The following is a 22,335-nucleotide window of genomic DNA, read 5'->3' as shown; positions in this document are numbered from 1 at the left end:
CCGATAAAGTAGCAAACATCCAAACCCCCAAACATCTTCACAAACTTTTACATTGATAATATTAGTAGGATTCCCACGGGATAGGGATAAAATATAAGTCGCGAAATTTAGCACCGTTTATAATGCAACGTCAATAAAAAAAACGGTATAATTCCCACGGGAATAGGAATGTTGACGCCTTTAAAAAATAATTCGAAGACACGACTCCAGTAAAAAAACTTTATTTTTGTCCTGAAAACCAGATTAATTTTCGATTAACTGCAAAATTAGATTTATTACAAATAAATGTTAAAAATAGCCTGAGTGGCTTCGAGAAAAGTATGGTACGGCCGTGCTTTTGTTTTTGTTTTGCTCGACTTGGCGGGGGCACTACCGTGCCCCCAGATAGTTAGCTGATTGAGTGTGCGAACAAGTGACGTCATAAGTTGCTATTTTCATTCAAACTCTATGGGAGAATTGTGTTTGACAGCTCATAAAAAGTACGCCAGTTGATTGGTGGAGTCAACATCCCTATTTTGTAAAATCTTGGAATTTCAATACAAGTGCTGTTTCTTATGATTTAGGGCGACGCACTACGTCCGATCCGAATCCGATCCGAACCCGTGAAAATACGGTCCGGCGTAGTCGTAGAAGTTTTGTATGGTAGTTTACGCACTACATCGGAGAGAAATCGGATGACGGAAACATGCAAAAGTTCTACGACTACCCTGGACCGTATTTTCACGGGTTCGGATCGGATTCGGATCGGACGTAGTGCGAAAAGGCCCTTACGCGTGCGATTCTATTATATTATATTAAAGTTACAGATTAAGAGCGTGTTCAAATTATCCGATCCGATTATCGGACGCCGATACCGGTATCGGGGCAAGTAAAATGTATGAAATATGATCCGATATCGGATCGGATCGGATAATCTGAAAACGCTCTAATACCTACTAAAATCCAAGTCCAACCATAAAAAGAATTAAATTTAGTCTACTCTTCAGTAGTACGTCGTACGTCTGTCAATCATCCTGTCAAAACATTGAAAATTCTAGTTATACGTTTACCCACCATTAGCTCCTATATTTGTTGAATTTTTCACCTTAAGGAAAATCCACTAGACACCGGAGAAATCTCCGATCGGCAGATCTTTTAAAACTAACTAAAAATTCTAGTCAATTTTACTTTATAGTCATTATGAGTCATGGTAAAAATGATTCTTCGGAAAGTTCTTCTGGGACCAGCAATATGAGGTCGTTAATGACCACCAACGATCGTATGTTAGGTGAGGCTTCTTTTAAAGTCTACATTAAGAAAGAGAGAAAGAAAGAAAGAAAGAAGACATTTATTCACTAACACAGAAGACACAAATATACAGCAAAATTAACACAAATAAAATAAAAAAAAAAAAAAATTACAGAAAAACACATGAAAATAGTAAATACAATATACACAATGTTGTGAAACGGAACATTACACCGTATCGTACCATGAACGTAACAGCAACGTGCCAGGCAAAAATATATCTGTGCCTCCTGTGATAAGTGATACAAGTGCAAAATCGACATTTTACAGGAGAGCGAAAATAAGATATAAAAAATTCGGGTTTGTGAGCCCAGGGGGCTAGCATATACCTAAGCACTTTTTTTATACATAAAAATATATTCTATAATCTTTCATTTAGTGTTTTTCGGTAAATATTGTTTGTTCGAAGAAAATCGCGTAAAACCTGTGAGTTGATACAAGTTCAGTTATACCATGGTGCACCCCTGAAGCACCCATAATATCTCTTGGTGTAAACTGATATGATATACATGAACTTGTAAAACGCACTCACTCACTCACTCACTCACACTCAGCGTAATAGTATGTTCCCAGCTAAATGTTGCTTTAAGTAAAGTAAAACAAAAAAACCTGAAAAATTGATTTTTTGACCTTGTGTCCCGTTACAAATAAAATTTACCTAACTTATATTAGTTTGCATTTGCAAAAAGTAAAGTAACTTATATCTTATAAGTATCGAAAAGTATGAGACTTTCTTTATTGAGGTCCATATCAATTAACTAAAAGAATTTCTTTGCTCACCCGCGACCTTGTGATAGCTAAGTTTATGCAAGATATGCGTGTCCATGCAGTTCCTCCACCGACACTCTAAAAAATATTTTTTAGATTTTTGATTTTTGGCACTCGATTATTTTGTGCTCGATAGTCGTGTGAGGCACAAAATCTGTGATTTTTTCCCATAAAAAAAGGATGACGTCATAACTTCTCTCCTTTTCGTATTCGTAGCCTTTTTTTTTCATGCTACGGGTCAAATTGATTCTTATGGCATATAGATCAATCGTTCCGATTTTCATGCTTAAAACACCGTATGCAGCTTTTTACTAAATCTCGGGGTGTACCGCTAGCACTAATTCTAGGGGGCCCTAAATAAATATCTGCTTAGTAGTGGCGGAAATTCAAATCGCGGAATGAGCCACGCCCCCCACGAACTCATGAAAGTCGGCACAAGTAAGAGCTGACTTTATGCAAAAATTAATATATATGAAAGTACATCTATATGTTTATTATGGTTACGACCAACAACTCTATTTGATTACTATAAGCTAAAACGGCATACCGTTATCCATGATAGTTCACATCACAGCGCCATCTATCGAGAGCAAAGTCAATCTATCCGTAGAGTAACTGGTGAAGGAGACTGGGCTACTACGAAACTGGAAACTCGAAGTTTGTGTCGTGCGGTCTCTCTGACACTTATACTGTTTAATACGAGAGCGACAGGGATGGTACGATACGAACGACGCGTACTTCGTAGTAGCCCTGCTGTTTACTAGTAAGTAGGATTTATGTGAATTCACGTATTGGACACATTACAACACCCATAATAACGTAAAAATCATCTATTTTATCTTCATCTATTTTTTTAAGGATTTCGTATTTTATACGGAATCTTCCAAGTTTAGGTAAGCACGCCTTCTGCATATGGTAACATTGTTTCTTCCAGTATGTTTTTGTATTGAAATGGATCCATGTTTCCTTCTATCAGCCTAACAGGTCCAACACCATGTCCAGAAAAACATCCCCAAATTTTTACATTTCCCCCGCCATGCTTTAAAGTCACTTTTGTGTACTTTGGGTCGAATGGTTTATTTGGAGGCCGTCTTACATATCGTTTGCCATCAGAACATACCCTATTTATTTTTGTCTCGTCAGAAAAAAGAACGTTTTTCCACTGTCTGACTGTCCAGTTTTCATATCTTCTTGCAAATGCAAGCCGGGCTTGCCTATGACACCGTTTCAACATAGGCACCTTCCTTGCTATCCTTCCGTGCAACTTTTCTTCTACCAAACGCCTTCGAATAGTGCGTGCCGAGATTGCTGAAGGGTTGTTTTCGCCAAAATATTCTTTTCTCAACTCATTAGACCCTTTAAAAGGATTTTGTTTTGCCAAACGAACGATATTTCGATCATCTCGACGAGATGACTTTCTTTGTTTAGGTACCATCAGCCAAATATGTGGTCTACCACCCTAAAGTTGATAATCGTTTGCATGTTATAAAAGAATAATGCCAATAGACGTGTCTGTCAACTTGAAAGTTCGACTTTAGCGACATATTCATTTGATAGGAACTTGTTTAAAAATTGATAGACCACTTATTTTGCTGATGGTACACGCGGAACATTTGAAGTAGTTTGATACGTGGCAAAATGCTTTATGGCGTGGAAAACCATAGTTTTTGAACATTGCAGATGATCGGCTATGTGTTTATACGACCAATTCTTGTCGCGAAGTTTTAGTATTACTTCTCTTGTAGATTTATCACAACTTTTATTTTTCCCCATTGTTTTTATATGAAGCAATCGCCTTTAAGACTATTACAGCACTAAATGGCGCCAAAATTATTCGAATAATAACCTAAAACCACAAAGCGGCGGTCCGTTCTCTATTTAAATTTGAATAAAAAATAAACTATTCAGCGTTCTTAATTATATGACCAGCCAGTAAGTAGTAATACTAGGTTTAGATGTAATGTATAAAGTTTATCTATTTATTTTTTAGCCAATTATATGTATAAATGAATTTACCGCTAGTACGGAAAAGTTTTACGATACCGAGAGAAGTACAAAAATATACATGCAGTTAGTAACACTTGTCAGTTTGAAAAAATCTTCTCTATAAAAAATCGTTCTCAATTATTTGACCACAACTGTATAATAGTACTGACATCCCCCTACGAACTCATGAAAGTCGGCAAAAAAAGAGCTGACTTTATACAAAAATTAATATATTGAAAGTTCCAACCAAAGGTACCACCATCTCTATTTGATTACTATAAGCTAAAACGGCATACCGTTATCCATGATAATTCACATCACAGCGCCATCTATCGAGAGCAAAGTCAATCTATCCGTAGAGCAACTGGTGAAGGAGACTGGGCTACTACGAAACTGGAAACTCGAAGTTTGTGTCGTGCGGTCTCTCTGACACTTATACTGTTTAATACGAGAGCGACAGGGATGGTACGATACGAACGACGCGTACTTCGTAGTAGCCCTGCTGTTTACTAGTAAGTAGGATTTATGTGAATTCACGTATTGGACACATTACAACACCCATAATAACGTAAAAATCATCTATTTTATCTTCATCTATTTTTTTAAGGATTTCGTATTTTATACGGAATCTTCCAAGTTTAGGTAAGTACATTTTATACCTTAAGCTGCTATTTACTCTTAAACTACTAATAATTCTCAAGCAAACTTAATACACTGAAAATTTCTTTTTTGATTTTTTTATTGTACCATTTTGTCGGCATAGTTTACATATATATCCGTGCAAAATTACAGCTTTCTAGCATTGATAAGTAGTCCCTGAGCAAAGCCGCAGACGGATAGACAGACAGACAGACAGACATGGCGAAACTATAAGGGTACCGTTTTTGCCATTTTGGCTCCGGAACCCTAAAAAGTCGTTTCTGGGAAATTGCACACGTTTTTATAATAAAATTCCAAACAATATTATAAATGAAACAGATACAAAATTCAGATCTATTGTCTATAGAGGACATTAATTTAATTTATAAGGCGTATTATAAAGTTAATGATTATATCATGGACAGGGATATTTGGAAATAATTCCGATCCGCATTAGCGATCCCTTCAAATAGCACACCTACTGTCTTAAAAATAAAGTTATACTTGTGATTTAATAATATTGTAAGGGGCTGTTCCACCATCCATTGATTACTGTTAACTGACGGTTAAATGTAATGCCGTCTCTGTCTATTCGAACAAAACAAATAGAGACGGCATCACATTTAACCGTCAGTTAACACTAATCAATGGATGGTGAAACAGCCCCTAAATTTGTTAATATATATATATATATACCTCGTTGAGTTTCTTGCCGGATTCTTCTAAAAATACAGAATGTGGAAAATTCGGAAAATGTGAAATTAATAATATGGTCATAAACGATTCCGTATCAAACTGAATCTGGTAAATTGAGCTGAATACAGAAATTGGACCCCATCTCTGACACGTTCTCACGTAACAGAGGTTTTTCCGACCCGGTGGTAGATTTTTTTTGACATTCATATAAGTGCTTGTTATAGCCTAAATTGAATAAAGATATTTTGACTTGAGTTTGACTGACGATGCGTTGAAAACGATTGGTCCTCGCGTGGTCCACGAATTTCCTAGTAGTTACTATGGCGGCGAGCAGCGGTCTGTCACCGAGTGGTCCACTCGCCGTCCGCGCCTGCAAGGCTACTACGAAACTTGAAACTCGAAGTTCGTGTCGTGCGGTCCCTCTCGCTCTCGTATTAAATAGTGTAAGTGTCAGAGGGACCGCACAACGCACAACACGAACTTCGAGTTTCGAGTTTCGTAGTAGCCCTGCAGAGGCGTCTTTAGCCCAGTAGCGCCCGTGTACAATGAGGGCTATCGTTTTTTGTCTCACTAGATGGCGCACTGTTGCGTGAGGTTTTTAAGTATGGCTTTAAAGTCTATTATTACGGGCGTGAAAACAAAGTTTAGATTAAAATCATATTCAATACACCTTAAAACTGTACCATAAAAATATCGAGCATGCCACATTGCTGCATAGTCCCCGTTTTGTTCGGAAAAAGGGAGGACAAAGGTTTTCGAAAGACAAAACGGTCTTAAAACACAAACATTCATTGGCCTGGAACGCATATTTGTCATAATTAATTTTAGATATTGCAAAATATTCACAAAATTATTCTAATTATAAATAAACCCGCGTATCTCACCCAAAAACTATGAGATTTGACATTTCGGAGACCTCACGCTACACTAGCGCCTCTAGTGGCGAATTCATACGCGATAGCCCTCATTATAACTTTAGCGCCATCTAGCGCGGTCAAAATGAAATAGGTACAAAATGCCGCGGCCGGCGCCCCTAAACCGCTGCGCCACAATACAAGTAAGCTGCGCCTGCGCCCGTGTGCAATATAGGTAAAGATGCCTCTGGTCCGCGCGTGGCAACCTCGCGAGGCGATCCGGTCACGCTTCGCTCCCGCCTTAGCCTTCTGCAGGGCTACTACGAAACTCGAAGTTCGTGTCGTGCGGTCCCTCTGACACTTAAGGCACTTGTCCCACCGCCGACGATGAGCGAGAAGCGAGTAGAGCGAGTAACTAGAAACGAGTGGGCGAGCAGCGAGAAGCGAGTGTAGTTTTGTCGCTCGGCTGTAAGCGAGTGTTCGAGTGCGACGGGCGATTACTCGCTCCACTCGACTCGCTCGTGCGGGGCGGCCGCCAAGCTGACATCGCTGAGCGAGTATCTAGAGCTCAGCGAGTTTTATAGCTCTTGTCGCTGCGACAAAAGATGTAAGAGCGAGTTCTCGCCGACAGTGTGAACAGCCAGCGATCAACTATTAATATATGTGTCTCTTTTACTCACACAGGATCTTATATCTTTTGTTCGTTTCTTGAGCGAGAAAATAGTCGATAGCCAATCGTTTCCTCGCTGGCGGTGAGACAACTGCCTATACTATTTAATACGAGAGCGACAGGGATGGTACGATACGAACTTCGAGTTTCGTAAAAGCCCTGCTGAACCTAACCTATCCGAATCGCTTCTGCTCCGACCCGTCTTGTTCGCTCGCTCGCACAAATCATTTTTTTTTTGCATTTGGCACGCATGTTATCGGGCGAATAGAACTGAATTCCACCTCCATGTCAGGACTTTACATTGACACTTCCAGGCAGATCCAAGCCAGAATTCACTGACCTGGAGCCAGGAGCCAACAAGATGTCGCAGCAGGAGCATGGAAGGACCAGGAACCGTTACGTGGACCTGGGAAAGAATTCCGACAGCTCCGCCTCCATATCCAAAGCCTCGCTCGCCTCCTCTATTGCCAAGTAAACCTTTATTTGACACTACCTTTTTAACACTACCAATTTGACACCATCAATTTGACACTACAATACAATACAATAACTCTTTATTGCACACCAACACAGTAAGCAGTACAGAAAACACAGGTATATACCTAGAGATTTTCTAAGGTAAGCAATAGGCGGCCTTGTCGCTTCAGAGCGATCTCTTCCAGGCAACCTTTATAATGGACAGAAGTAAGGAATAAATTTTAGCAGTTGGTGCAATTTACAGTAGATTAGAGCAGTCTTCTTCTCTTTTAAAATATGGCTTTTCTGTCCTAATAAATAGGACAATTTCGCCAGTGTCAAAGTACACTACCAATTTGACACTACCTGTTTGACACTACCTATTAGACACTGCCAATTTGACAGTACTAGATTGACACCACCTGTTTGACACTACCTATTAGGCACTACCAATTTGACACTACCAAGTTGACACTACCAATTTGACACTACCAATTAGACACTACCAATTTGACACTACTAATTTAACACCACCAATTTGACACTGCCAATATCCTTTCAGCTTCCGCTGCGATTTCGAGGATCTGAAATGCAAGATGACGATATTTGGCGAGTCGCTGAACCTCTGCCGTTGCATAGCAGACGACTTTAAAAACAAACTCTTGCGCATGGAGAAGAGATTGCAGCATTTAGAAAAGAGGCAGAAGAATTTTTGTTTTAAAGTAAGTCATTTCTTTGGCGAACTAGCTCGTTGAAGGACTGTAAGTATTTTAGAGTTTCGAATCGAATACGTAGGTACTTAGGCAGTTGTCTCACCGCCAGCGAGGAAACGATTGGCTATCGACTATTTTCTCGCTCAAGAAACGAACAAAAGATATAAGATCCTGTGTGAGTAAAAGAGACATATATTAATAGTTGATCGCTGGCTGTTCACACTGTCGGCGAGAACTCGCTCTTACATCTTTTGTCGCAGCGACAAGAGCTATAAAACTCGCTGAGCGAGTATACTCGCTGAGTCAGCTTGGCGGCCGCCCTGCACGAGCGAGTCGAGTGGAGCGAGTAATCGCCCGTCGCACTCGAACACTCGCTTACAGCCAGCGACAAAACTACACTCGCTTCTCGCTGCTCACCCACTCGTTTCTAGTTACTCGCTCTACTCGCTTCTCGCTCATCGTCGGCGGTGGGACAAGTGCCTATACTCTGGAATATTGCTATGGAATGTTAATTGGCTTGACTGTTGCTGGGCCGGAGAGCGTAGAAATAATAAATCGTCAAATATAAACTTTTGATGCACCACTGATTGAAAACATATGCAAACCGCTGACCCGCTGCTTAAAAAACGGTGACGGCACGGAATCGCAGTGACGCACCGTATGCGCACCGTTTTTACCCGACTGCCCGAAGGAGGGTTATGTTTTTCGAGCGTATGTATGTAAGTATGTATGTATGTATGTATGTATGTTTGTGGGTATGTATGTCCATTTCTTTGGTCCTCGCTGCAGCCTAAACGGCTGGACGGATTGTAACATATGAGGTATCATTGGATTCGTCATAACTGTCGCAGTGGCATAGGGTATATAATATTTCAATATGGCGTCTGCGAAAAAAAATATGGCGAAGGAATAAAAAAAAAACTTTTGTATTGTAACAATATTGAAATCAAATGAAAGCTAATAATTAGCCCATTCTAAATATATACGGGTTATAATACTTTTAATCTACTATTTTCACAGAAATATCAAAAAAGTATAAAATAAGAAACATTAAATTTAAAAAATCAAAAAACCCGACGGCCTTAAAAACTAAAAGGAAGAAAATAAGTCTAGTGGTCTAGAATTATATCAAGAAGCTCATTTAAGGTTCAACAGTCGGGACCCATTCAAATCGTAACCAGCTCAAAAAATCTTGGTAATGGGTCCCGAGCTTCTTGACAGAGTTCTAGACCACTAGACTTATTTACTTCCTTTTAGTTTTTAAGGCCGTCGGGTTTTTTTATCGCATGCTCTCCACACCGCTGCTTAAAATACGGAATCGCAGTGACGCGCCGTAAAGGTCAGGACTTTACCGAACAAAAGTCTTGTCGAAAATACAAACTGAAATAAAGATGCACAGAAAAAACAGAAAAATAAGACCATCACCAATCTTAATTTGATTGCTTAGTAACGATATCTCTTGTCCGGGTGAGCGGTTAGTTCCAATGGAGTGCCGAAAAAGTTTCTCGATGAGGGCTACGGCATAGATGTCGCTAGCGTCACTGCTTAAGTGACTAAGTAAGAAACAAACAAGCTGAGATATGAGGTGCATAGGGGAAATTCGTGTCGGTACCGTTGACCATCAGTGGTGTAGCGGTATAGCACGCGGTACGGATTACCGAGGACCTGGGTTCGATTCCCAGTGATGGTCTTATTTTTTTGTTTTTTCTGTGCATCTATATTTCAGTTTGTATTTTCAATTTAGGTTTTACGGGATGACCGTAAAAGTAAAAATTTGGAATTGAAATAAAAAATACAAAAAGATTCCAAAAAACCAATCTTAAAAGTCTTGTCGTTTACGGACCGTCACTGCGATTCCGCACCGTTTGCGTAATTTAAGCAGCGGTGTGGAACAGGCAAAAAAAACGGTGCGCATACGGTGCGTCACTGCGATTCCGTAAATCCGTACCGTCACTGTTTTTTTTAGCAACGGTTTGGTCGCACCTTAATTCTAGATTGCGTTTTATCGATTGTACATTTATGTATTTCGGCCACAAGCACTTCGACCTGGCGAATATTCGATCTAGTAACAGTCGTGCCAACGAACATTCGACAGCATGATATTCGGAGCATTGGTGTTTTGGTTATTTCTCAGGGGGGGGGGGGCTGACCTGGATTTTTGTGTGAAGATATCAGTATTATAGAATTTTGAATCGGTAGCCCAACATCCTGGGGTGGGCACTAGACCATACGCACCCGCCCCCCCTCTATATATATTCCGAGTACGTATTCGAAACTATGATACCTATACAGTCCGTTTAATGGTAATGGGCAGGCTATATAGCACGTAGAACAGAGGGGCTACTACGAAATTAAAAAACCGGTCAAGAGCGTGTCGGACACGCCCGAAATAGGGTTCCGTAGCCATTACGAAAAAAATAAGTAATATTTTTCTAAGGATTTCGTATTTTGTACTGAATTGCTACTGGCTGCTATTTACTCTTAAACTACGAATAATTCTCAAGAAAACTTGACCGTTACAGTTTTCCTTGTAAGTTTGATATACTTACTACCATCGTGATTTTTTTCAAATTTTTCCACCACCCACATGTTTCGATTTTAGAGGGGACGCTCAATTTGAAAGAAAATTTGCAATTTAAAATTGAATATTTTGCAAACAAATCACTGAATCGAAAAATCGTTTTAGCAACCCCCTAATGATTAAAAGACTAATTAAAAGACCTATTCAACGATACCCCACATTACAAGGTTGGATGAGAAAAAAAAATCACCCCCACTTTACGTCTATGGGAGGTGTTCTCTAAAAAATTTTCCTTGAATTTTTTATTGTTTCATTTTGTCGGCATAGTTTACATATATATTCGTGCAAAATTACAGCTTTCTAGCATTGATAGTCTCTGAGCAAAGCCGCGGACGGACAGACAGACAGACATGGCGAAACTATAACGGTTCCTTTTTTGCCATTTTGGCTACGGAACCCTAAAAACGGAAGCGAATGAAACGTCAAACTTTGGCAGCTCGACGACTTTTGTTTACGGTAGTGTTGCCAATATAATAAAATTGATTCCCGCCCTTATTCTAGCAGATTTGTTTTGATTTCGACCATTATTGGTTCCTTGTCCATCACCGATGTGTTTATAATGTACATTCCTGGGATTTTCCTTAATTGTAGTAAAAATCGTCATTGTTATCGAAAAATTACGTAAAATAATCTAAATCAACGCACAGGGCAAAGACCTTGATTGTAAAACGTATCATATCGATTTTATCAGTATAAAACGTTATCACATGTTATGTGCATAACTTTAGACCTAATAAATGCATTAGCAAGTCTAACTCAGATATAGATATGGTAAAGATAATTTATGAATGTTTTAGATAACATTATTACACTTAATTGCTTTGAATATCTTTGACTATTACCTACCTTTACAAATGTAGTCCATTTGGTTTTTTATCGTGTTTTACATGTTCTTACCTACTTATATCGAACTCTCTCAATCAGCTTTTGTACCCATCGTACAGACATTTGACTCTAGATCTCAATTACCTATAAAGTTCCATGTCAAAATGTCTTTTCACTTCTTATGCTCGTAAAGTTCATGTTTATGCTGGATCTAGGCGACATAAAATGACTTTTTATGCTCTAGTACATAAAGTAAAATCTTTATCTAAGACCAAGGCAATCGTGTAAACAGTCACAAGACGACAAAATTTCTCGGTTTCACTTTAGATAAGTTTTGCAACTGGAAGCATCATATAGAAAATAATATATATGTAGTAAAATTGACAAATTCTTATTTCCATTAGCTAGGGTAAGACACATAGCATCCCGGGAGGCAGCGCTTTGTACGTATAATGCCTACGCAAAGGCGTCTTTACCTAGTGCAGGGTGTGCGTTGCACACGGGCGCAGCGGTATGTGGGCTATCGCGTATGAATTCGCCACTAGAGGCGCTAGTGTGGCGTAGAGGTGGGTAAATCCGGATCTGAAGATTCAAAACAGTCAGATCCTCAAGCGGATCCGAATCCCTTAATGACTCCTTTCAAATCTTATTGACTCCGGAGTTACTAACTCCGACTGGATCGAGCGGCTCGCCTTACTCGTGATCGCCGTCACGCTCACTCACACTGACTCGCTCCGTCCGCCTGCTTTCGCTCTCGCTCGGCTCGGATCGGATCGGCAGGGCTACTACGAAACTCGAAGTTCGTATCGTACCGTCCCTCTCGCTCTCGTATTAAATATATAAGTGTCAGAGGGACCGCACGACACGAACTTCGATTTCGGAGTTTCGTAGTAGCCCTGCGGATCGCATCTTGGACTTGGATCTTATTATCTATGTTTGGTTGGTCGGTTCGGTTCGGTTCGGTTCGTAGTAGCCCTGCGGATCGGATCTTGGACTTGGATCTTATTATCTATGTTTGGTTGGTCGGTTCGGTTCGGTTCGGTTCGTAGTAGCCCTGCGGATCGGATCTTGGACTTGGATCTTATTATCTATGTTTGGTTGGTCGGTTCGGTTCGGTACTCGGACTTGGACTAACGAACGAATCTTTCTCTCTCTCACGAATCTGTACTTCAGTTCAGTCAGCGGGTGGGGCACCGACACCGACCGACCGAACCGAGCCGGGGCGGATCGGCCATAGATAAATTAATAATCGCTCAAAAGAACCGGAGTCAATAAAGGAGTCGGATTCAATAAGCGGATTCGGTACCGACACCGGAGCTGGATCTAGTGAGTCAGATCACTTCGCGGAGTTGAGATTACCCGTGTCTAGTGTGGCGTGAGGTCTCCGAAATGTCAAATCTCATAGTTCTTGGGTGAGCTACGCTACGCTCTTTTTCTGGTAATAGATTTTAAGACTGTAGTAAGTGTTTTAATTGTGTTATAACGCACATAATATTACTCGATTTTTTCGTAATGGCTACGGAACCCTCTTGGGCGTGTCCGACACGCTCTTGGCCGGTTTTTTTAACTACCTATATGTACATGACTGTACAATGAATAAATGAATATGAATATAATAAAACGAAATACATAAATAAAATCCATACTAATAATAATAATATATTTGTATATAGTAGTCTATTTTTATGATAGGATTCTTTTATATGTTTATTTGTGTATTATATTATTTAAAGCAATGTATTGTAGCTTCCACTATCTATTTTAATTTTTAAACTCACTTTTTGTCTTTCCCTGACTGAATGCTCCTCTCATCCACTCAAAGGTTGACTGGTAGAGATCCCTTAAAGGGATAAGTTCGCCTTTGTACATATATTTCATTGTTTGTCATCTGTGTTTGTTTACTTATTTTGTACAATAAAGAGTTTACATACATACCTACATACTAATATTATAAATGCGAAAGTGTGTGTGTTTGTGTGTTTGTCCGTCTTTCACGTCGAAACGGAGCGACGGATCGACGTGATTTTTGGCATAGAGATAGTTTATGGGCCAGAGAGTGACATAGGCTACTTTTTATCCCGGAAAAATGCACAGCTCCCGAGGGAACAGCGCGATAACCGAATTCCATGCGAGCGAAGCCGCGGGCAAAAAGCTAGTTGTTTTTAAGATTCCTTGGGATTACGCGTAAGTACATCGCGCAAAGTAACCATCATCAACATCATCATCATCATCAGCCGGAAGACGTCCACTGCTGGACAAAGACCTCCCCCTTAGAACGCCACAATGAACGACAACTCGCCACTTGCATCCACCAGTTTCCCGCTACTCTCACGATGTCGTCAGTCCACCTGGTGGGAGGCCTGCCAACGCTTCGTCTTCCGGTTCGTCGCCACTCGAGGACTTTTCTCCCCCAACGGTTATCTGTTCGAGCGATGTGGCCCGCCCATTGCCACTTCAATTTGCATATTTTTCCAGATGTCAGTGACTTTAGTTCTTCGACGAATTTCCGTATTCCGGATTCTATCGCGCAAAGAAACTCCAAGCATAGCTCTCTCCATAGCTCGTTGCGTGACTCTGAGCCCCTCTAAGAGGCCAACAGTCAAGATCGTCTCAGCGCCATAAGTCGTCACTGGCAACACATAGTAACCATGCGAGTGCGTATGCATGTTCGCGCATGTCATCATCCCAGCCTATATACGTCCCACTGCAGGGCACACTCCCCTCAGAATGGAGGGCTTGGGCTATAGTTCCCACGCGGGCCCAGTGCGGACTGGGAACTTCACACACACCATTGAATTGCTTCGCAGGTTTGTGCAGGTTTCCTCACCATGTTTTCCTTCACCGCAAAGCTCGTGGTAAATTTCAAATGTAACTCCGCACATGAATTTGGAAAAACTCAGAGGTGCGAGCCGGGGTTTGAACCCACGACCCTCTGCTTGAGAGGCGATCGGTCAAACCACTAGGCCACCACGGCTTCATAATGACGGCGCATGTCATAATGGATAAATATTAGCAATGACACGCATATATCTAGCTTGGCAGACTGACAATAGTGCTATATTTGTTCTGCACGCCAAAAACGCTTGTAAACATAGTATATATCTAGTCCAGACGTTTACAAGCGGTGTGCGGCGTGTAGTTTCAGGTGTGCCGGGCGGCAGGTCTTTGCGAGGCCCTTTGTCCTTCGTGAAAAGTATGTGATGCGAAAATATAGTTTAAAAAAAATCTATATTTTCCGTACCTCGATAGGGAAAAACGGAACCCTTATAGGATCAGTTTGTTCTCCGTCCGTCCGTCCGTTTGTCACGACCCTTTTTCGCAGGAACGCGTGGAGGTATCAAGCTGAAATTTATATCAAATACTGAGGTCTACTGTCCCTTGGAGCTGTGAAAAAATCAAACTTCTAAGCCAACGCAATCAAAAGATACAACCGTTTATGCGGCAAATTTCGAAACTCGCAAGGGAATTAAAACCTACAGGGTACTTCCCGCGAACTCAGAATCTTGAAATTTGGTACGAAGCAACGTCTTATAGCACAGATAAATGAAAAATTGCGAATACCGTAAATTTTTAGTTACATCATATAATATTTTATTTAATAATTTTAAAGTTACCACGGAACCCTTGGTACACGAGTCCGACTCGCACTTGCTCGGTTTTTTAAGGTTCCGGAGCCATAATGGCAAAAACGGAACCCTTATAGTTTCGCCATGTCGGTCTGTCTGTCTGTCCGTTCGTCCGTCCGCGGCTTTGCTCAAGCACATGCTAGAAAGCTGTAATTTTGCACGAATATAATATATGTAAACTATGCCGACAAGATGGTACATGGTACAATGGTATAATGGTCCCATAGACGTAAAGTGGGGGTGATTTTTTTTTCTCATCCAACCCTATAGTGTGGGGTATCGATGGATAGGTCTTTTAAAATCATTAGGGGTTTGCTAAGACGATTTCTCGATTCATTGATTTTTTTGCGAAATATTAAGCGTTAAAGTGCAAATTTTCATTAAAATCGAGCGTCCCCCCCCCTCTAAAATCTAAACCGGTGGATGGAAAAATTTGAAAAAATTCAGGATGGTAGTAAATATATCAAAATTTCAAGGAAAACTATAACGGCTAAGTTTGCTTGAGAATTATTAGCAGTTTAAGAGTAAATAGCAGCCTTAGGTATAAAATATACCTGAACTTGGAAGATTCCATATAAAATACGAAATCCTTAGCAAAATATAACTTCATTTTTTCGTAATGGCTACGGAACCCTGTTTCGGGCGTGTCCGACACGCTCTTGGCCGGTTTTCGTTCAAGTCTAAACTTTAAGCTTTCATCGCTAACACGACGACTGCATCCGGGCCCGGCCGGGTTGAGAAACATAATTTGCTATCTCTATTGTTACTCCTTCACGCTGAAACGGCTGGACGGATTTGGATGAAATTTGGTATGTAGATAGCTGGACATCTGTAATAAAACATAGGCTACTTTTTATCCCAATATTCCCGCGGGATAGGGATAAAATCTAGAAATAACAACCGCTGGGCTTAGTCATGAAATTTGACATGATTGTTTAATGTTTTTAATGTAACGTCAATGAAAACTACGATTTAATGTTCGGGAATTCCCACGGGATTTTTTTTAAATCCCGCGGGTATAGCGGGTAACTAGTAATGCCATATTACGAAATTCCATATTTATGAAGCAAATATATGAACGCGTCATACAAAACTTTCCCGATGTAATGAGATACAAAATATTGTTTTTATCTATACCTACGTGCGCCTGATTGTTGATACGACATTATGTTTTATCTTTATCCATACTATATCTATAGTATTTCCTGGTATTTAACCGGAATTCTTGACTTGATCAATAAAAAAATATATGTATTTAATATGTCTACGCCGTATTATTTTTGATTTGCGTTAACTTTAAGGAAACATTGTACAGATCAATGTAAAGTTAGTTTCTCCAACTTGCGCAAGGTGAAATAACGCTAGATGGCGTTAGTATCGTCAGGTTGTTTGACATTTGTTTCGCGCTCGTGATTGGTCAAATAGCTAAATGAGCCAATCGCGAGCAAGACTGAAATGTCAAACGGACCTAATCATCTCAGCCGTAGGACAGCCACTGTAATATATATATAAATATTTTAATTTTAATGTCATTGTTATATTATAAATTTGTCACAGAAAATATCTTGCGACGATTTCGTTATTGGCGAAATTCACGATTATATAATTTAATCAACCGTCCACTGAACAGTTATAAGTAACTTTTTTTTTGTTGCTGCATTATTGCACAAAAAAGTTCACAGACGCGCGCTCGCACTGGTCCCAACCCAACCGGTCCAAGATATCGTGTCCGTGAGCAGTGTCTATGTGTGCGTTGCTCGAGCGCACTTGTATGCAGATTGATTTCTAAACTATCTGTGTTTTGTGTCCATATGTCATCACTGGCAACATATGATGTCCGTGCTGGCAACACATACCGTAAAATGCTTCAACTTTGCCCTCTGGCCCCAACATTGCCTGATTCGATTTAGAGTCGATAACTTAGCACTCTTATAGGTTTAAACTTTTATCTACACGGGAATTATTTTTACTGGGAATAAAAGTTTAAAACATAGAAGGGTGCTAGTTATCGACTCTAAATCGAATCAGGCAATGTTGGGGCCAGAGGGCAAAGTTGAAGCAGTTGACGGTAGTGTTGCAAAAAAACAACGTTTTTTTTCTATCGTAAAAAAAAACTGAATAAAAACTCGTTTTTTTTTATGGAGCATGTTTTTTTGCAAGAGTACAGAATTAAAATTAAAAAGGCAGTTTCCGTAAAAGATTAATACTTAACAGTTTATATTAGAGTTTTTGATTTATTTATAAATCTACCATACCGTTTTGGCTGAATAGTACCAAAGTTTACATGAATATATTGGCAACATTCAAACTGCGCACGGGAAATCCACGTTCGGTCTAATGTTTGTTTGAACGTAGTCAGTAGACATTGACACAGAGGAAGATTAAATTTCTGTTTAATTGATTCATGAGTACTTAATTCGATTTGTTATTTTAGTAAAATGTAAGAAATTAGAAAACATACCTCAATAAAACAATTAATTTCCTATTGATTTTATTTCTGAAAAAAAAAAACAAAGTTAGAAGAAAAAGAATGCTACTAAGTTTTTTCTCATGTTTTTTTTTCAACATTGTGAAAAAAAAAACAAAGTCGTTTTTTTCATGTTACATCACTAGCAACACACACTGGACGAAAAGACCTTGCAAGTTTCCCAGACCAATTGCGACAAAGAAATTATTTGGAAACAGTCGCGTGCAACAGCTATAATAGAGCAGAATAAAAAATATACCTACCAGACAACTTTTATCTCTAACTAGGTAAATAGTACTCGCTATGTTATCATACATCTAACAATCATTCATCGTCCATAATCACAGTAAATATTGACGAATCAAATGTTCCCCGGCATTACTGACGGAAATATCTATGCACCTCACTTGTTACATTTTGCTTTCTCCCTTGCTTCCCCATGCTCTGTAAGTTAAAAAGCAGAACACCAATAGCAGCATAAATTTACCTATGTATATGGTATTTTAATTTTGTCATAATATACATTTTTAACTTTCTAATGTCTATGTCGTTAAACACGTGGGTGCATAGATATTTCAGACAATAATGTAAGTATGAAATTTTCCACAGTTTTGTACTGTTTTGCGCAGATATTTATGATGAAAACTATTCTATTCACCTTTACTCGGCCTATATACGACTCACTGTACCTACAGGTCTCCTTCCAAAATTAGAGGGCTTGGCAGTGGTTTTTACACAGGCAAACGACGCTACAGACTGTCAGGATAGACTGATTTCGATGTGATTTGGTCGATATTCTGTGTCTGTACACAGACAGTAATTGGCGTTAAACTAATAAGTCATCATGTCAGCCGAAAGACGTCCACTGCTGGACATAGGCCTCCCCCAAGGCTCTCCACTCAGACCGGTCTTGTGCTTTCCGCATCCACCGCGATCCCGCGATCTTAACCAGGTCGTCGCTCCATCTTGTTGGAGGCCTACCGACAGCTCGTCTCCCGGTCCGCGGACGCCATTCGAGAACCTTCTGACCCCATCGGCCATCAGTCCCGCGAGCAATGTGCCCCGCCCACTGCCACTTCAGTTTCGCAATTCTTCGGGCTATGTCGGTAACCTTAGTTCTACTGCGGATATCATCATTTCTAATTCTATCCCGCAGAGAAACCCCGAAACTAATAAGTAACACCTCTTTTTGAGTCGGGGGTTAAAAAAAGGTCGTATTAACGATTTTCCTTGTTGCAGAGCGAAACCAACTACTCGACCATTATAAGGAAGAACAAACGTCTGTCAAACAAAACGTTGTGCGAAGCCAAGGTAAGTAGCATATAAAGGTCACAGCTTATTAAATAATAATAAATAAAAAATAAATAAAAGAATATTTATTCACAAAGCCAAAATATAACATAACAAAATACAAAGAAAGAAACAGATAAAAATAATTTTTGAAGAGGTAAAGACTCAGCAGTGCTGCTGGTTTTCAGTCCTCACCTTAAAGAAGGAATGGTAGTGTGGCTGACAATAAGCAAACACTACCTAAAACATTATAAAAAAGAAAAAGAAAAAGAAAAAGAAAAAAGAAAAAGAAAAAGAAAAAGGAAAAAGAAAAGAAGAAAAAGAAAAAGAAAAAGAAAAATTAGCCATCGGCACCCGACCAGTACCGCCTCGTCTCGAGCGGCTAGTATTCTTCACAGATATAGATTACACTAGATAACGCAAACACCTCAATCTGTATGAAAACCAACCGTGTCACTTTTTTATATCTACTGTGACGTCTCAAGAGCGAATTAGCGATGTGAGCTCCCCGATGTCCGCGCAAAATCGATTCAAATGCGCCGCCCGCGCGGTGGGGCTCGAGTCAGTCACTTGTCGTGATTAGTCAGTTTTTTTTTTAATTCTATTGGATGGCAAACGAGCAAGTGGGTCTCCTGATGGTAAGAGATCACACGCCCATAGACACCTGCAACACCAGGGGGATTGCAGATGCGTTGCCAAACCTAGAGGCCTAAGATGGGATACCTGAAGTGCCAGTATTTTCCCCGGCTGTCTTACTCCCAAGCTAAAACACAACAGTGCAAGCACTGCTGCTCACGGCAGGATTACGAGCAAGATGGTGAGCAATCCGGGCGGACCTTGCACAAGGCCTAACACTTGCAAACCTGCAGGTAGCGGTCAGTCTTTGTGTATGGCCACCCGACGTTGGTCGGGGTTCGGACACGCGAAGTAGATGCATTTGCGTAATCAAGTGTAATCTATATCTGTGGTATTCTTCATATGGATTTGTATGGGTATGCGCTCACTACATCAACTCCGTAGCGTCACCGGATCGCCTCACTCGCGAGGCCACGCGTGGACGGCGAGTGGACCACTCGGTGACAGCCCGCTGCTCGCCGCCATACTGACTACTAGGAAATTCGTGGACCACGCGAGGACCACTCGTTATCAACGCGGCGTCCGCGCGTGGACCACCTGTCGACAACGAGTGGACGCCGAAAGTCGAGGCGGTGCTGCTGGGCTACTCCGAAACTCGAAGTTCGTGTCGTGCGGTCCCTCTGACACTTACACTGTTTGATACAAGAGCGAGAGGGACCGCACGACACGAACTTCGAGTTACGAGTTTCGTAGTGGCCTTGCTGGAACTATACCACGATGTGCAAAACTCGAACTTCGTACGTTGACGTACCGTTGACGCTTATGTCATTTAACACGCGAGTGAAAGGGACGGTGCGATACGAACTTCGATGTGCGAGTTTCGCAGTAGCCCGTTGCAGCTGCTCGGGTGCCGGGCGCGGCTCTAATGAGATTTATAGTACACTAGCTTATGCCCGCGACTACGTCTGCGCGGATCTAGGTTATCGCGTGGTGGCGCCCTCTACCGGATAAAAGGTATCCTATGTTGATCCTTGGGGTTCAAACTACCTATATACCAATTTCATCAAAATCGGTTCAGTGGTTTCGACGTGAAAGGGTAACAGACAGACAGACAGACAGACAGACAGACGACAGAGTTACTTTCGCATTTATAATATTAGTAAGGACTAGTAAGGATTGTGTCTTAAGGGCGGTAAATAAGGAATTACATACGAGAGTCTATTAGAAGCCCGAAGTCGAAGACTGAGGGCTTTAATGAGTCGATGTTCGTAATTCTAGTACGCCCGTGTGACATACAATGTTTTCATCACATTTGCAAGTAAAATTATTTGTAAAAGAAAATATATAATTGTTCCAAACATTGGCGATACCTTAGGCTGTGCTCTTGGCAACGTCGCCCTCAACCTCCCTCTCCCTCGGCATGCGCCGCAACGTGCGTGTGCATGTCGCACCTTTAGAATTAAAGTGACCTATCTCAAAAACGCAAGTTTTCGGTAAACGTTGAATAAAGAATGATAATGGCCGTGCAATTTAAAGAAAAGGCATATAATTAAGCTGTTTTAAGTGATTTTAGAATAAAAAATATTTTATGTTATACTTTAGTTATTTTCCTAGGTGGCTTAAGAAAAAAAAATAAAACAAAACCTTTATGTATATTTTTATTTTTATTTTTAAAAAATAGTTCATAATTGGGTCTTTGTTTGACTAAAAACATGTATTTTTAAAAAGACTTATTATTGTTTAGGTCCCTCTTTTTCTGAATATTCATTCAAAGTTTTGTTTTACATCGAATTAGGTCACTTAAATAATAAACGTAAGATTTTTTTAGGGGACTTTTATAATGGGTTCGTAAAGAAAACCATTAAAATGACAATAAACATCTTTTAATAAACTACAAATAACATTACACTACAAAAACAACAATTATAAAAAGACATTTTTTAATTTAATAAAGTTATGTAGGTAAACTTAACATGGATTTTATATCCTTAATATTGGGTACGTATTATAATTTATAAATTTAAAATACATATCGGTTGAAATACATACAGTTGAAATACTGAAAATTATAAAATATAATGCATCAAAATGTATAAAGTTATTTGACATAAGTTCTAAACGCATAAGCTTGAAATGCATAGTGGTCAAAATATATAATGGTTACATAATGGTTCTTAGTTATATAGCACAAAATGCATATTTTCATAATGTATACGTTCAAAATCTATACAGTATGTTTTCTATAATGGTTGAAATACATATTAGACACTGAATTTTCACAAAGTAAAATGCATATATTAAAATTCTTGTTTTGGTCGTAGTTGACCCTGACACGCTCCTACTCGCTACGCTCGTTGTCGCACCTAAAGTTTCTTTACAATTAATGATCAGACTTTAGTTTAAAATGCAAGGACTTGTTAGACAAAACGGCTTTCGATCAGTCTGTATCTTATAGGTTAGGTTACGTTAGAGTTTTGTCCAGGCGCGAAGCGCCTTAACTACGCTGAATAGGAGCTCCGCGAAGCGGAGCTCCGTCGATATTGTCTTACAGTCCTTAAATTTTCGGAATTTAACATGTAAATACAACGTAAATAGACTGGAGATGATGATGAACTTAGGCATTATATAGTATGTATTTTAACCATTATAAAAACGTACTATAGGAATTTTAATTGCTATTGCTTTCAACTATTATATATTCTGATTGTATATATTCTGAACATATACATTGTAAACTTAGTCATTTTAATTGTATTTATTTCGACCAATATGAAAAACGTGCTTTATGAATTTTGATTAATATTTATTTTAACCATTAAATTTTTCAATTTTCGGTATTTCAACTGTATGTATTTCAACCGATATGTATTTTAAATGTATACATTATAATACGTACACCTC

General features: G+C 39.8%; 1 protein-coding gene across 1 annotated transcript; it reads left to right on the top strand.

The window, feature by feature from the left end:
* Positions 1–1,061: 1,061 nt before the first annotated feature.
* On the top strand, positions 1,062–21,057 carry LOC141443709 (uncharacterized). Its single transcript, XM_074109058.1, has 5 exons — positions 1,062–1,267; positions 7,215–7,371; positions 7,919–8,078; positions 18,808–18,879; positions 21,049–21,057. The coding sequence occupies exons 1-5, from the start codon at positions 1,180–1,182 to the stop codon at positions 21,055–21,057; spliced, it is 486 nt and encodes a 161-aa protein (XP_073965159.1). The 5' UTR covers positions 1,062–1,179.
* The last annotated feature ends 1,278 nt before the right edge of the window (positions 21,058–22,335 follow it).

Source organism: Choristoneura fumiferana, chromosome 28 (genome assembly GCF_025370935.1).
Source record: "Choristoneura fumiferana chromosome 28, NRCan_CFum_1, whole genome shotgun sequence".
Classification (NCBI taxonomy): domain Eukaryota; kingdom Metazoa; phylum Arthropoda; class Insecta; order Lepidoptera; family Tortricidae; genus Choristoneura; species Choristoneura fumiferana.
Note: the sequence above shows the minus strand (reverse complement) of the source record. Positions and strands in the feature narration are given on the sequence as shown.